Genomic DNA, 17,015 nt, shown 5'->3' on the forward strand with positions numbered 1-17,015 from the left:
TTGATAAAACACAGTGGACCAACACCAGCAGCTGACATGGCACCCCAGACCATCACTGACTGTGGGTACTTGACACTGGACTTCAGGCATTTTGGCATTTCCTTCTCCCCAGTCTTCCTCCAGACACTGGCACCTTGATTTCTGAATGACATGCAAAATTTGCTTTCATCCGAAAAAAGCACGTTGGACAACTGAGCAACAGTCCAGTGCTGCTTCTCTGTAGCCCATTTCCAGCACACACCTGTGCACGGTGGTTATAGATATTTCTACTCCAGACTCAGTCCACTGCTTCCGCAGGTCCCCCAAGGTCTGGAATCGGTCCTTCTCCACAATCTTCCTCAGGGTCCGGTCACCTCTTCTCGTTGTGCAGCGTTTTTTCCCACACTTTTTCCTTCCCACAGACTTCCCACTGAGGTACCTTGATACAGCACTCTGGGAACAGCCTATTCGTTCAGAAATTTCTTTCTGTGTCTTACCCTCTCGCTTGAGGGTGTCAATGATGGCCTTCTCAGGTTGGCAGTCTTACCCATGATTGCGATTTTGAGTAATGAACCAGGCTGGGAGTTTTTAAAAGCCTCAGGAATCTTTTGCGGGTGTTTAGAGTTAATTAGTTGATTCAGATGATTAGGTTAATAGCTCGTTTAGAGAACCTTTTCATGATATACTCATTTTTTGAGATAGGAATGTTGGGTTTTAATGAGCTATATGCCAAAATCATCACTATTAAAACAATAAAAGACCTGAAATATTTCAGTTGTTGTGCAATGAATCAAAAATATATGAAAGTTTAATTTTTATCAATACATTATGGAAAATAATGAACTTTTATCATAATATACAAATTTTTTTAGAAAGACCTGTACTCACTTGAGTTGTTCCAAAAACTGTTTCTTGAGCTGGATCCTCCAAAACTCTCTGTTAATGTTCAGAGGTTAAAAAATTATCTTCTTGCACAGTCGTGGTTCATGATCATCCCTCAGAATGGGTATTCCTGATGGAAGTATTTCTGTTATCGGATTAATTCTGTTGAAGGGTTAGTTCACCCAAAAAGATGATGTTGTCATAATTTACTCTCCCTCAATTTGTCCCAAACCTGTACGAGTTTCTTTCTTCTGTTGAACACAAAATATATTTTAAGTGAAGTGACGTGACATTCAGCCAAGTATTAAAGAGTGTTGGTTAACGCATTTAAAGGTTGCCATTGACTTTGCATAGTATACTTTTTTTTTTCCTACCATGGAAGTCAATGGCAACTTTCAACTGTCTGTAAACCAACATTCATTAAAATATCTTTTGTGTTCAACAGAAGAAAGAAACTCGTACCGGTTTGGGACAACTTGAGGGCGAGTACATTATGACAACATCATCTTTTTGGGTGAACTATCCCTTTAATATTGATGTAAGTGTTGCTTTTTTTTATGGTTTAATGAGTGGTAATGAGTGTGACTGCAAATGGCTGGTATGCACCAGGAACAAAGTAAGATGTCATTTCTCTTACGGCTATCATATTTTACATGTAATCTACTTGAATACTAAGATGGATGAAATGTTTCATAAGGTTTAATCATTTCCCTTATGGCTACTTTACAGTTTTTAATTTTTGCAATCTACTGGAATATTAAAATGGATAAAATGTTTCAAAGGTTGATTTTAGACTTTGTCTGATGTTTAATTGATAAATAAATAAATGTTTAATAAAAAATGTTTCTTTCTTTATTTGGTTTTATTATATTAATTGTAAAGGGTAAATGGTGTAAAAAAAAGTGAATGCAACATTTTGATAATTTATAGTCCAATATTAAGTTAAATTCACTTTTACATGTAGTAAACATAGCACAATTGTTTGGTTAAATTTCATCCAATATTTCAATTATATCTACTCAATATTTTTTGTTTATTTTACATAGAATTACAGTTGTGGTGTTTTATAATTTTGATTATATCTAATTAATTTTATTTCTCATATAAAGTTATTCAGTTATTCAGATTTACTTAATTTTTTTACTTACAATTACTCAATTTAAACAGTATATTTCATTGATTTCACAGCTTTTAAATTTACTCAATTTTTTTGAGTGTAAAAATGTTTCACCAAAAAAATTGAGTAAATAATAGTTAAACTTTTTACAGTGTATGTAAACGAAAACTTTTATTTTGAATGTGATTGTGATTAACCATTTGACAGTACTAATATATATATGTGTATATATATGTGTGTGTGTGTGTGTGTGTCAAAAGAACAGATAAATACATATTTTCTAACATTCTAAATGTCTTTCTTTTCTATCACATTTGATCAATTTAATTTTAATTACTTTTGAATGGTAGTGTAGTGCACATATAACATGAATGTGTATAAGTCTTAGATTTTTATGATTTCAAGACCAGTTGCGTGGTTTTCCAGTTATGCCCTTGTTGCGTATGTCTATTAAGTATCTCTTGTATTTACTAATCTGAATGCTAAGCGTCAGCTCTAATATCGAGAAATGGACTATATACTTTTTTTGTAATTAACATTTTTCCTGCTATATGATCTCAGTATTTTTTTGAAAAAGTCTCTCTCTCTCTCTCTAAGCAGCACAGATATGTGTGGAATGTGTGCGCCACTGCTCTAGTGCTTCATCCTGATTGGCACACTGTTGTAAAGGCAGGAGTCACAGGGTGCAGGGTTACTGGGGGAGGGTTCTCGATGGGTCAGTTTTCTCTGGACAGACTTGGCAAGCAATTCTTTACACCAAACAAACAGGTTCAGCATGGTAGTGTCAGCACCTTTTATTATGATTGTAATTAATACATGACATAAGATAGAAATGTTTAACAGGCCTCAGAGCACAACACTTCAAAAAGAGGCCACTTCTTGCTGGTTTATACAATCACAGTCTCCACAGTAACTCATGAGCTAAATTCATTATTAGGACAATCTAATAGAAAGGTTGTTTTATATAAAATATATGCCAGCAGTATATCTATAACAGCATACCCATATTTCTTATTGAAAAATGGCATAAATAAATTTCAATGCCTACAGGACCACGTAAAGTGCGTTCTAAAGCTTTAACTCCCATTAATGCCTTACAATACAAAAACATATTACAGTTGTAACAGTAAAGTTGTGCTTTTCATTTAAATATCAAGAGCTAAAATAATTTGATCCAAAGTGAATTTATGATAATCTACTGCAATAAAAACAAAGAAAGGGGTACAAAGAAGCTAAACATTGTCTATACTTGTCAATTAATTGATCTGTGGGTAAATTTTTATAACTTAACAGTCATTTTTATTTATGTGCTTATGTAAAATGTGGTTGTTTGCCATTTCCCAATAATTCAGGTTTGAGGTGGGCCTTTGGGAAAGGATTCATCATGAAGTTATTGTTCCTTTAAAGAGAGAAATCAGAAGTAAACCATTTGAATTGATTCATGACAGCAGGTAAACAGTAGACTTTTTCATGATCTGCTTCCACATTTAAAAAACCAATAAGATTATTTACTCATAAGCATCTGAATACTTCATCCTGCGGTAGTACTTGGCCAGTTTAACTGAGAAAATGATGCTGGGGATCAGGAACATCATACACCAGCCCAAACTCAACCAAAAGGCATTCTGCAAAACAGACAGGATGTTATGTTTTATTAGATGGGAACCATGTGCACTTACAAATCTCTCAGCGCTGTAATATGGAAAAAGAAGCAGCTAGAGCTGAGGATGGATTCTTACCAAAGATTCTACCAAGTGTTTACAGACGAGCTCCTCTGATCTGTCTACTGCTGCAGCTGCAGGCCCACAACGACCCACCTTCTCTGTGATCTGACACACAGTGCAACACCATAGTATTAATAATTCACCAATAACATAGTCGGCACCTTGAATACAAATAAAGACATAAACAATACCGTTTGATTTGCCCAGTAAAGAAATGTCTGAAAGATTTTTATCTGACAGTCTACGAATGCCCTGCTTTCCTGCAGAAGAGAAGCATACAGTTACTATAAAATGCACAGTAGATTTTTTTTCATCACTGCAATGCAGTAATCATCCTGACAGATAATTTCTCTAAATATAGCTTTGATTTTGCAACACTCACAGTTTGCACTATTTTTGATATGTTGTAGTTCAGGACGTCCTGAGCATAGCCAACTTCTTTGAAAACATTTTCCATAGCTGCCTATAAAACGAATAAAGAGAAGAAATTTGAAGATATTTTTTATTATTTAAACCATTTTAATTTACTTTAAAACTTAATTTATCCCTGTGATGGCAAAGCTGAATTTTCAGCATCAATACTCCAGACTTTCAATGTCACATGATCCTTCAGAAATCATTCTAATATGGTGATTTGCTGCTTAAGTAAAATGTTATTATTATTATTTTTAAACATTTGTACTGCTCAATCATTTTATGTGCATATACATATTTTCTAACATTCTAAATGTCTTTCTTTTCTATCACATTTGATCAATTTAATTTTAATTACTTTTGAATGGTAGTGTAGTGCACATATAACATGAATGTGTATAAGTCTTAGATTTTTATGATTTCAAGACCAGTTGCGTGGTTTTCCAGTTATGCCCTTGTTGCGTATGTCTATTAAGTATCTCTTGTATTTACTAATCTGAATGCTAAGCGTCAGCTCTAATATCGAGAAATGGACTATATACTTTTTTTGTAATTAACATTTTTCCTGCTATATGATCTCAGTATTTTTTTGAAAAAGTCTCTCTCTCTCTCTCTAAGCAGCACAGATATGTGTGGAATGTGTGCGCCACTGCTCTAGTGCTTCATCCTGATTGGCACACTGTTGTAAAGGCAGGAGTCACAGGGTGCAGGGTTACTGGGGGAGGGTTCTCGATGGGTCAGTTTTCTCTGGACAGACTTGGCAAGCAATTCTTTACACCAAACAAACAGGTTCAGCATGGTAGTGTCAGCACCTTTTATTATGATTGTAATTAATACATGACATAAGATAGAAATGTTTAACAGGCCTCAGAGCACAACACTTCAAAAAGAGGCCACTTCTTGCTGGTTTATACAATCACAGTCTCCACAGTAACTCATGAGCTAAATTCATTATTAGGACAATCTAATAGAAAGGTTGTTTTATATAAAATATATGCCAGCAGTATATCTATAACAGCATACCCATATTTCTTATTGAAAAATGGCATAAATAAATTTCAATGCCTACAGGACCACGTAAAGTGCGTTCTAAAGCTTTAACTCCCATTAATGCCTTACAATACAAAAACATATTACAGTTGTAACAGTAAAGTTGTGCTTTTCATTTAAATATCAAGAGCTAAAATAATTTGATCCAAAGTGAATTTATGATAATCTACTGCAATAAAAACAAAGAAAGGGGTACAAAGAAGCTAAACATTGTCTATACTTGTCAATTAATTGATCTGTGGGTAAATTTTTATAACTTAACAGTCATTTTTATTTATGTGCTTATGTAAAATGTGGTTGTTTGCCATTTCCCAATAATTCAGGTTTGAGGTGGGCCTTTGGGAAAGGATTCATCATGAAGTTATTGTTCCTTTAAAGAGAGAAATCAGAAGTAAACCATTTGAATTGATTCATGACAGCAGGTAAACAGTAGACTTTTTCATGATCTGCTTCCACATTTAAAAAACCAATAAGATTATTTACTCATAAGCATCTGAATACTTCATCCTGCGGTAGTACTTGGCCAGTTTAACTGAGAAAATGATGCTGGGGATCAGGAACATCATACACCAGCCCAAACTCAACCAAAAGGCATTCTGCAAAACAGACAGGATGTTATGTTTTATTAGATGGGAACCATGTGCACTTACAAATCTCTCAGCGCTGTAATATGGAAAAAGAAGCAGCTAGAGCTGAGGATGGATTCTTACCAAAGATTCTACCAAGTGTTTACAGACGAGCTCCTCTGATCTGTCTACTGCTGCAGCTGCAGGCCCACAACGACCCACCTTCTCTGTGATCTGACACACAGTGCAACACCATAGTATTAATAATTCACCAATAACATAGTCGGCACCTTGAATACAAATAAAGACATAAACAATACCGTTTGATTTGCCCAGTAAAGAAATGTCTGAAAGATTTTTATCTGACAGTCTACGAATGCCCTGCTTTCCTGCAGAAGAGAAGCATACAGTTACTATAAAATGCACAGTAGATTTTTTTTTCATCACTGCAATGCAGTAATCATCCTGACAGATAATTTCTCTAAATATAGCTTTGATTTTGCAACACTCACAGTTTGCACTATTTTTGATATGTTGTAGTTCAGGACGTCCTGAGCATAGCCAACTTCTTTGAAAACATTTTCCATAGCTGCCTATAAAACGAATAAAGAGAAGAAATTTGAAGATATTTTTTATTATTTAAACCATTTTAATTTACTTTAAAACTTAATTTATCCCTGTGATGGCAAAGCTGAATTTTCAGCATCAATACTCCAGACTTTCAATGTCACATGATCCTTCAGAAATCATTCTAATATGGTGATTTGCTGCTTAAGTAAAATGTTATTATTATTATTTTTAAACATTTGTACTGCTCAATCATTTTATGGAAACCTTTTCAAGATTCTTTTATGAACAGAAAGCTCAAAAGAACAGCATTTATTTGAAACAGAAATTGTGGTATCGATATAAAAGTCTTTCCTGTCACTTTTGATCAGTTTCATGCATCCTGGCTGAACAGTACTCTACACTAGTGAATTTTGAAACAATGACAATATTTCAAATGCTCCCTGATACAACCTGCAATAACTGCAAGTAGCAAACCATCATAATTCATGGGGTCTATAATTCAATTCTTTAAAAAATGATATACTGTAGTTTAGGCTATAGTATTATACATACGGATACTCTCATGCACTTATGATGGCTAGTGTTTACTTACAGTGATTTGTGATGCTTCTTCACTGAGATTCTTAACAGTGCTGTTCAGCTCCTTCTGCAAAGAGGAAAAGGATGTAGATCCAAAACTAGTAAACCAAACTCATACAAACTATTCAAGAACACTATGTGTTTAATATTTATTCATTCCTAATTATAATGTCATGTTCAGTTGAAATGTAAATTCTGAGTACTGTCTTTTGTGTTGTGTCAACACACCAGCAAAGGCATAATGTTAGACATGACGTCAGTCTGGATGTCACGCAGATCTCTTGCTTCCCCATGCAGTTCATCTTTTTTAGCTTGGTTACTCTGAAAGACACAAATAAGTGTACGTGATCCATCTTGGTCATTCAATGAGCAGGGGGTGTTAACAAGACAAGTAAACAAAAGTAACTTTCACCTGTTTGCCAGCCAAGACATCCAGACTTTCTGCTACTGAGCTCAGATCATTCCCTGACAAGTCATTAATCTGAAATAAAAAATGTTTTTCTAGATTTTGAAATATATTCATATAAATATATTCTCAATAATTACTTCCTCATATTTTGGCCATATATATATATATATATATATATATATATATATATATATATATATATATATATATATATATATATATATATATATATATATATATATATATTAACACAAAACGTGGGCACAGGTATATTTGTAGGAATAGCCAAAAATACATTGTATGGGTCAAAATTATTGTTTTTATTTATTTATATATTTTTATTTTGTTTGATGTTCCATGAAGATATTTTGTAAATTTCCTACCGTAAATATATCAAACCTTAATTTTTGATTAGTAATATTCATAGCTAAGGACTTCATCTGGACAACTTTAAAGGTGATTTTCTCAATATTCCGAAAGCTTATTTATTCCGTTTTCAGATAATGTATAAATGTGAATTTCAAAAAATGACCCTTATGACTGGTTTTGTGGTCCTGGATCACATATATGTGTAATGCTATGATCACTATTTATTTATTTTTTTACCATATGAATAATGCTCATGTGTACCCGTTAATAAATTATACTTCATTTGATTTCACAAACAGTATGTGCTTATGTCTTTTTGAGAAAGAAGTATATGGTGTACCTGATGTATAATGTTGCTGAAGTTCATACTGCTGGTCCTGCTGGAGAAGTTGTTTAGCTGGGACTTTACCTCTGGACTGAGGATGGTGATGTTTGCTATGTTGATTTGTAACCCATTAAAGGTCTGATCAATTTCATTAGTGTACTGTTGAGAGAATCGGCCATTAGTGTCCAATAAGTGATGCATCAATCATAAGAAAGTAAAGAACGAGTTATAATATCTCACCTGTGAAACATCTAATTTACTATTTAGATCGAAGATCTCATTCAGATGAAATGTGGTCCACAACGGCATATTCTTCTGACAGTCACTAGAAATTATGAAATGTGAATTTACTGATTTTTATTGGATGTAAATAATGTAAATATGATAGCCATCCATCATGCTGTCCTGCGTGTGACATACCTGTACACATTTATAATATTCAGGTTTGTTTTCAAATTCAGGACCGTGGACAGGTTCAGACCTGGAATCAGCCCTGGAGTGTCAATAAGCTATGAAACACAATATGATAATTAAATATACGGATAATGCTTGATGCAAACACTTACATTTACTGAAAACTAGTCAAGGTCATACGATCAAACACAATGAGTCAGTGTTGCTGGAAATACCTGGATGAGTTCCTTGGTTTGCCATGGTTTACAGATCAGGGTATAGGTATTTCCTCCCACTATGAAAAGTATCAACACTACTAACATGAAGATCCAGGAGACCAGGAAGCTGAAACCTACTCCTCTAAAATGGCACAAGAGGAAGTAATTACTGCACGTACAGTTTTACAACACTGTTACACAAGCACAAATCAAAAGGGGAATTTATACTCACGCCATGAAAAATATTCCTCCACAGTTAGATGTGCCAGAACGTTCAGAGGGATTGTCTTTAGGATTTAGTCCAGCTACACCCAGCAGCAGACCCAGAAAGTTACAGATCACCACCAGCAAAATCACACAGCTCAGGACCAATCCAACAGCCCGACTATTACAAAAAAAAGATTATTTGAGATTGTTATAAAAATACATTGTATTTGAACACAGAGAATCACGGTTAATTAGAACAAGATGTGTTTAAGTACCTGATTTGACTTGATCTCTCTATATAAGGGGAATTATCGTTGATCAATGTCCGCACGTCCGTTAGTAATGCTGAGATATTGTTCAAAGCATCAAGATGAAGGTCTTTGGTCACACCTGAGATCTTGGTTTTTATTCTTTCAAGCTGCAATAGAGCCACTGTAAAAGACACAAGGCACACCATCACTTAACAACTAGACTGATCAGTAACTTCAAGTACATCACACTACTTAACCCTTAAGTGAACAAACATTTGAGAATTATGATTGTTCGATCAAACGATTCCCCAGAAAGAAGACTCATTAAGGGCACTTAACAACACAAACTTACCCTGCACACTTAGTCTGGACTCATTTTTCACCTTTGCTGGAATGCTGTCAAAAAAGTCTCTCCCCTGGGATTCAAACATGTACAATGAACATCATCCATTCGCAATGATTAAATATATATGTAGGACACAGAAGTTATGAATGTTTTCTTTTTCTGAATTTTTCTGAATTAACTTTTTACCCAGCAAAGATTACATGTATAATTACACAAAAATGTATAGTCTTACCAAAAATAATAAAACAAATAAAAGTTAAGATATTAAGCAACACTGTTTTCAAAATTGATAATAATAAGAACACCAAACACCAAATCAATGGTAGTTTATAGAGAGAGGGGGAGGGGAGAGGGAGGGAGAGAGAGAGAGAGAGAGAGAGAGAGAGAGAATACACTGAAGTGAAATTCTATAGCTGTGAAAGAGGGCACTAACCTTATTTGCCTGTCCAATGACATCAGCATTTATAGCCTTGTCTACAGAAGATCTCAGGTCGTCTTGATCAGGAAACTACCAAATTGTGAGACAGATAAAGCACATACAAAGGTTTTTTTTTTCCATTATAAACTATATTTTAAGCCTAAAAACATTATTATTATTATTTTGTATGTCTCCTTTTGCTTTCATGACAGCAGCACTCTAGAATGAACTCCACACATTGAAGTCACTAGACAAAATGAGTAGTTTTCATACAGTCATGTGAACTAAGCCCCATTATTAAACTACTTAGGACTGTATTCTGGATGTGTGTGATTTGTAATATACTTTTCAAAAATACTATTCATCTTATATGGGCTTATAATGAGGGAAATAAATACTTATTTCACCTTTAATATTTATTATAAATATTTTATATGATTATAATTATTTACAAATTATTAATAAACCTATATTTTCAGTGTCGTATCAGACGCCATTGTACTGTATGGTTGAAGCAGAGCACCATATTTAACACTAGAGGGCAGTACTAGCTGTGATTAAACACTACATGCTGGTATCTACATAAACAATGACAGTGACACATTCTTAGTTTTCTCTACAACAGCCTGTATTTATGAAAATGTTTTCCAACCAGGTAAGAGTTAGGTTTCCAAGAGAAAATGCTTTCAAGCATTGACATGTTAACGATAACTTCTTGTGTTACTCCTTACTGTTTGCGCCCTTGTTACCGTCTTAAAGCTTTCCTTCAGTGACAGGGTTTGAGCCTTTGTGTGCACAGGTTAACTGGTAATACAACCTGGCCCTCTGTACTTCTAGAGGAATGCTGTGTAATAGTCATGTAATCTAAGCCAAAACATTGTTTTGTGGGTCTTATATGTTTCCTCCAGAAGATTGATGCAGAATTCGTTCTGCTCCAATCACTAACCTGAGACAACCACAACCACAAATCGTCTAGATCTTAAAAGAAAGGGCGAATGATTGTATAATGATCCACCCACATTTTTGCAGGTATTTGCAGGTATCTTAATGCTCAACCTGAAACTACCGCAAAGCCTAAAGTGGAATCAGGATATAATCAGGACTCCACATGCACCGCTGAACAGCCATAACACAATTCCCCACTGAGCTGTTCACTGGTTTATCCCCAGGACAGCTAGGGTTTAGCTTACGTCAAGGCTTCCTTCCAGTGATAGTTTGTTCAGTTCTGGTAGCTGGGAAGTGCAGTTTACACAGTCTGGCATATGCAAAGTGTTGTCAATCCGCTGTCTCACAGCAGATAAATTAGCTTTCAGCACATCCAGCTTTGGTTTCAACAGCTCCAAGGTTTTATTAAGCTTCAGCAGTTCATTGCTGGTGCTGTTTATCACTGTAACACACATAAAGAACAAAATGGATTTAAAATCAATGGATTCATTAATGCTGCAAAGGTGAGTCGACAAGCAAAGGTTTGATCACAGAGCAAGTTTCCCAAATAAAGGGGCTGCTTTTTCACTTGATGGGTAAATGCATACGTACCGTGGGCTATTTCAGTAATGGAATTGAACGCTGGGTCGAGGGGACCTTTAAGACCATTTTGGATTAATTTACCAAGCAAAGGCCCTGTTTCTATTAGACAAACATGCAGGGATTCAGTGTGAGATTAAAAGAAAAACAAATGGATCAAAAAAGAAATAACATTTATATTGTGACTACAATTTAAGATAACTATAATACATGATACAGAAAGGAAAATGTATTTCCCTCATGCATTTCAAATTTGAGTGCAATCTTGTCATTTTTAATGGTTCTGCCGTTCATTTGTGCCATTCATTTGTGATCCTTGTCTTAAAAGATACAAACCAGACGTACCATTGACATTGCTTTTGACCTCATCCACAGTCGCATAGCTCTCATTCTTAATTTGATCGATTTGCTGTTGAGGAATAAAAAGTTGTTTCAATTTTCTCTTATGTATCAGCTATATGCAGTTTAATTCAGTATTGTTATAATTTGATTCCATTTCAGCTGTTGATATAAATCAACCTTGCATAGAGTTTAAACATAAGACTCCAAAAGATTTCTATTTTAAATAAATTATGTTCTTTAAATATTTCTATTTATGAAAATTATTTAAATAATATTTTTACTGTTCATTTTAAATTTATTTAAAATTTATTAAGAATCTTGAAATAAATCACGGCTTTCCCAGAAATATTAAGCAGCACAACTGTTTTTAACACTGATAATAATTAGAAATGTTTCTCAAGACTGGAAAAATCCAGCATTGTATCACAGGAAAAAATTACATTTTAAAATAATATAGTAAATAGTTATTTTACATTGAAATATTTCAAAATCATTGTTTTTGCTGTCTTTTCAGAGCAAAAAAATTAAAAAATTAAAAAATAAATCTCACTTAATCTCTCTATATGGTATACCTTAGGAATAGTGTCAAGATAGTTTTTGACATTCTCCAAGACTTCAGTGAGTTCTGTGGGGCTGCGCATAACAGTCTCTGAAGTGATTGTACTGCTCAGGAACATGCAAACATTCCCTGCCCTGCATAGCAATTGATACTAATTAAGCTAAATATAAAATGTCAAAAATATCATTACAGTAACATTATACTCCAACCAGTGCTCACAGAATTAGTACAGTGATGATAAAAGTGGCCAAGTAAAAGCTTCTTCGCTTGCAGTGGATGTTCGATGATTGCTTCTGCTCCATGCGGCCCCCGCAGTTACCACAGCAACGACAGCAGGCAAAGATTAGGCCAATTAGAGGCATCAGGACAATGTAGAGGATCCCAATGGCCACGCAGACCAGGAAACCTATCTCATATAGCAAAACCTGGTCAAAAGTGAAAGAAGATAAGACAGGTTGGTTGCTGTGTGTATAGCTACATTAAGCAGTAAAGATGAGGTAGGTTTAAAAAAATACACTCTTGATGACATTATATGTGTGCTTATGCGGGTCAATATATGTTCAGCTCAACTGTGTATCCAAAACATGTCTGACGCTGTGTAATCAGATCAGCCAGTCGAAACTGGCAAATGAGTCAGTGTTTATACAACAATATATTGGTGTTGGCATGATTCAAAAACCCTGAGAAACTTGTCCTAGAACACACACTTCAATTTATATATGTCTGTATTCAAATAAGTACATTCTTCTTTTTTTGTGTGTGTGTGTGGGTGTGTCTTTAACACACACAAAAAACAGTAACCTACATAAGATAACAAAATACACATATTTACGTACACACACAAAGAAAACCCTGGACTGTCTGCCTCAAATAACAGATATATACAACATAGTATTCGCAATTGTATTATAAATTAAATACTACCTAAAAAAAAAAAAAATATATATATATATATATATATATATATATATATATATATATATATATATATATATATATATATATATATATATTTCTTTATATATATATATATATATATATATATATAAAACTATGATCAAGGTGCCATTGCTTATCAGAGCATTCATTTACATGCAGGTGTGACATACCTCTTTAACCCTCTCCATGCTGTAGTTGTTATCTTTTATCATTCTAATCAGCAGATCTACAGGAAAAAGACATACCAAGAAGACATTATACATATTCTTTTTAATATTCATTTACACAACATAAAATAACATTATAACCAGTATCACATCATTCTGCTAGTTCTAAAAAAAGTCAACAGGTAAACGGCGAAAACAGCTATTGATGACAGCAAGTAGGTATTACAGCAAAATAAAATTCTAAGTAGAAAGGTAGACTATACACAATACTCTATTGATGGGTAATGTTGTCATTGTAACCTGAACAATTTCATGTGGTTTCCATGGAATAATATTTCTGTAAAGTAATGCTTCATTCTATTGTTAGATCAAATAAGTATTGTCTGCAGGAAGAGATGTATAAACATAATAGTTCATTGTTAGGTACAATAATTACTCACTGTTAACATTTTATGAACAGCTTTGAACTTTATGAGCTCATGTGATATGGGAAGTAATTGTCATACAATGAATTCGCAGGTGATAATTAACTTAAAAATGTGCCTTTCCATTTGTGATGCAGACTGCAACCATACAGACTGTTTGATTAGTAGGACAATAAACATATTTTTGTGGTAAACAAAGCTCTTGGAAAGGGGAGGGGAGATGATTCAAATCTCATCGACATTTGCATAGTTATTTGCGCAGTGGTTTTGCTTCTGACGATTAACTGAGTACATTTATCCCAACTGAATAAGCACCATGTGCACAACAATCCCAGCCTAATAACATCCTCTAATGAGTCTAATACAGCCATTACTGTCTCAGATCAAGTTAGACCCTTACGAAAGGAAAATATATTTACCAAAATATTTCTTAAAATGTATTGTGATATATTGTAATATATTATTTTCCCTTTTTATTTTCTAATAAATTATATATTTGAATACATTGAATAATATATTGATGATACATATATTATATAATATATTGCAAAATAAACAAATGATTGCCGCTTTCAATATATTGCAATATATTGGAAAAAAATAAATATTATATACCATATATAAGAATATATGCCTTATATAATACATGATGTTTTCCAATATACTGCAATATATTTTTGTTTTATAAGGGGAGTCATCTGTACCATATAACATGTTTTTGCATAGATAAAACCATTTGTAATCAAACTGCTTATGGCAAAATACTTAATAGTAAAAGAACATGTTTGTACTGAATAGACCCTTGTCAAACACAGAAATCTACATCACAATAACTCACCTGTAGGGAATGCTTTGGGCTGGACAGATCCCAGGAATGAATGTACAATTGGAGACATAAAGGCACTGTTGAAGGTCAGCTTGGTTGGTTTTTCATATGAAGTTTGTAGCTCTGTTCTGTTGATCTCGATAGGACAGGACGCTTGTCCGCTTACAAATGTCCAGAGAAACAGCGGCAAAATGCCACAACAAAAAACTCCTTTCATTCTGGACCTCATGTTCATCAGTCAGTGGGTTTTTAGGTCATGTCTCGATTCTTATGAGTATCAAACGTCACCTATGGCATGATAAATGTCAATAATTAGTCGGATCTTCTTTAGAGCATACAGTCACCGTAAGACTTTAATTAAAGCAATTATTGAGCTAATTAGAGAAAGAGGAACTTTACGTCCTAAAACGCACCTTTCTGACTAAAATATAAAAAACAGCAACACAGTCAGGAATGAACACGCTCTGAAAGCTACAAAAAGTAATTTTAGATAAATAAAATCATCTTGCAGTTCTATTGTACAATTTCTTACCTATTAACACAGACTGAAGCAAAACTCGATCTTTTTGACAGTGCGTCAGACCAAATTAAATCAACAGGTTGGAATCACATTAAACATATCTGCGTTATGCAGATACTGTACTGAACTGTTTACCTAAAACAGTAACCTGAGAACTAAGTACGAAAAGGAGAAACTAGAAAGACAGCACTTTTACCGCTAAGGGCAGTCATAAACAACACCACAATAGTAGCTACCTGTTCAACATTTAAAGTCCTTCAGCTATTGTTGAGCATGTTCCTCTTAGTTCAGTTCAAATGAGTCTAAAATCCGCTCATAGATGTCAACACTGAAGTTTAGCTGCACTGAGTGAAGCAATGAAAGAGTGAATTGGCTGTTAAAGAATGAAAGACTGGGACAAACTGAAATGGGAGGGAGAGAAAGAGGGAGGCTCTAAGTTTATAAAGACTGGTCAGTTTTCAGAAAGGAATCTATTTAAAACTGAGGGTGACCACATATTTTTCTATTGCTGTTGTTTCTAAAACAACCCTCTATGGACAACCTTGGCAACTGAATAGCCATTGGCTAGTAATCTTTTTTTTTTTTTTTTTTTTTACAGTGTGTGTGTGTGTTAAAAATTAAATGTCAGATGTATGTTGATCAATTGCATATGTTTGTTTAGAGGGGATTTTGTGAGTGGCCAAAAAAACTACATGAAAGATTGATTTATTGTATGTGCAAAAGTGAAGCCCCAGCTGCATTGGTAAAGTCAAGTGGATAACAAATTCAAGAGAAACATATTTGGATGCTTAATTAATCAGTAAAGCCGACCAATCAAATTAGACATTCTTAGCAAAGTGGCTGGGCAACATTGATTAAAATAGAGAGGAAACCAACCACTGTAGTGCCAAGGAGTCAAACAATGCCAAGAGGAAAGGAGATATCTCGGCCCGTCAGTCTGATGAAGGCTATAAGACCATCTCCAAGAGATTCCAATCCCTCCCTAGAAGTGGATGCCCATCAAAACTATCATCAAGAAGCACCTGAAAAATAATAAATGAGGTAAAGGCCAACCCACACATCACCTGTAGAGAGTTGCAGACCTCTCTGGCAGCATCTGAGGTAAATGTTCATGTCTACAATCAGAAGATAATTAAACCGACATGACATTTATGGGAGGTTTGCTAGAAGTCTCTGCTCTCAAAATAGAACAAAGCTGCCCGGTTCAACTTTGCCAGGGAGCATTTGGACAAACCAGAAGCTTTTTGGAAGATTATTTGGACCGAAGCATACAAAATAGATTTTATTTGGTCCTAATCAAAGCCGACATGTTTGGAGAGAAGACAACAGTGAATTCCAGGAACCTCCTCCCAACACGTGACACCATATTATTCAGGGAAACCTGATTTCTTACACCTATCAACAAATTCTTGAAGAGAATCTCCTGCCATCAGTCAGAGAGCTGACGCTGGGCTGAAAATGGGTGACGGAACAAGACAATGACTCTAAGCAGCCAAGCAAACCCACCAAGGAATGGCTTAAAAGAAAGAAGGTCTCAATCCAATTTAAATGTTGTGGCCAGACTTGAAGCAGGTGGTACATGCCAGTTCTGCAAAGAGGAGTGGGCAAAAATCTCCAAAGACTGATGTGAGCGACTGGTCAGTGGTTACAGAAGACGTTTGGTTGTTGTTTTCTGTTACATAAAACATTCATCAAATAAAAAATTAATAAAATGATTAATGACAATGAAAATTTTTCAATAAAAAACATTGTCCCAAATGAAAAAACAACAACAAATTTTTTTAAACACATTTAATTTTAGATTTCATCAATTAATTAAATTAAAGGCCTACATTTTTTTATAAAAAAAATTGAGAGTGACAAAAGTGGGTGCACTTAAATTATTTTGGGTTAGAA

General features: G+C 34.4%; 2 protein-coding genes across 2 annotated transcripts; both read right to left on the reverse strand.

The window, feature by feature from the left end:
• Nucleotides 1–2,747: 2,747 nt before the first annotated feature.
• Nucleotides 2,748–4,195, reverse strand: LOC113056935 (prominin-1-A-like). Its single transcript, XM_026223891.1, has 5 exons — nt 4,085–4,195; nt 3,894–3,962; nt 3,718–3,807; nt 3,491–3,603; nt 2,748–3,377 (listed from the first exon to the last, which is right to left on the reverse strand). Exons 1-5 carry the CDS (start codon nt 4,157–4,159, stop codon nt 3,290–3,292), a joined length of 435 nt encoding a protein of 144 aa, XP_026079676.1. The 5' UTR covers nt 4,160–4,195; the 3' UTR covers nt 2,748–3,289.
• A 711-nt stretch (nt 4,196–4,906) lies between these two features.
• LOC113056925 (prominin-1-A-like) lies at nt 4,907–16,841 on the reverse strand. The gene is made up of 23 exons (XM_026223871.1): nt 14,612–16,841; nt 13,352–13,407; nt 12,462–12,667; nt 12,256–12,376; nt 11,687–11,750; nt 11,354–11,443; nt 11,008–11,204; nt 9,833–9,907; nt 9,406–9,469; nt 9,078–9,234; nt 8,828–8,980; nt 8,614–8,737; nt 8,405–8,493; nt 8,225–8,309; nt 8,000–8,143; nt 7,294–7,362; nt 7,110–7,202; nt 6,895–6,948; nt 6,245–6,325; nt 6,053–6,121; nt 5,877–5,966; nt 5,650–5,762; nt 4,907–5,536 (listed from the first exon to the last, which is right to left on the reverse strand). Exons 1-23 carry the CDS (start codon nt 14,832–14,834, stop codon nt 5,449–5,451), a joined length of 2,505 nt encoding a protein of 834 aa, XP_026079656.1. The 5' UTR covers nt 14,835–16,841; the 3' UTR covers nt 4,907–5,448.
• Between the last annotated feature and the right edge of the window lie 174 nt (nt 16,842–17,015).

This window comes from Carassius auratus, chromosome 38, assembly GCF_003368295.1.
Source record: "Carassius auratus strain Wakin chromosome 38, ASM336829v1, whole genome shotgun sequence".
Lineage (NCBI taxonomy): Eukaryota > Metazoa > Chordata > Actinopteri > Cypriniformes > Cyprinidae > Carassius > Carassius auratus.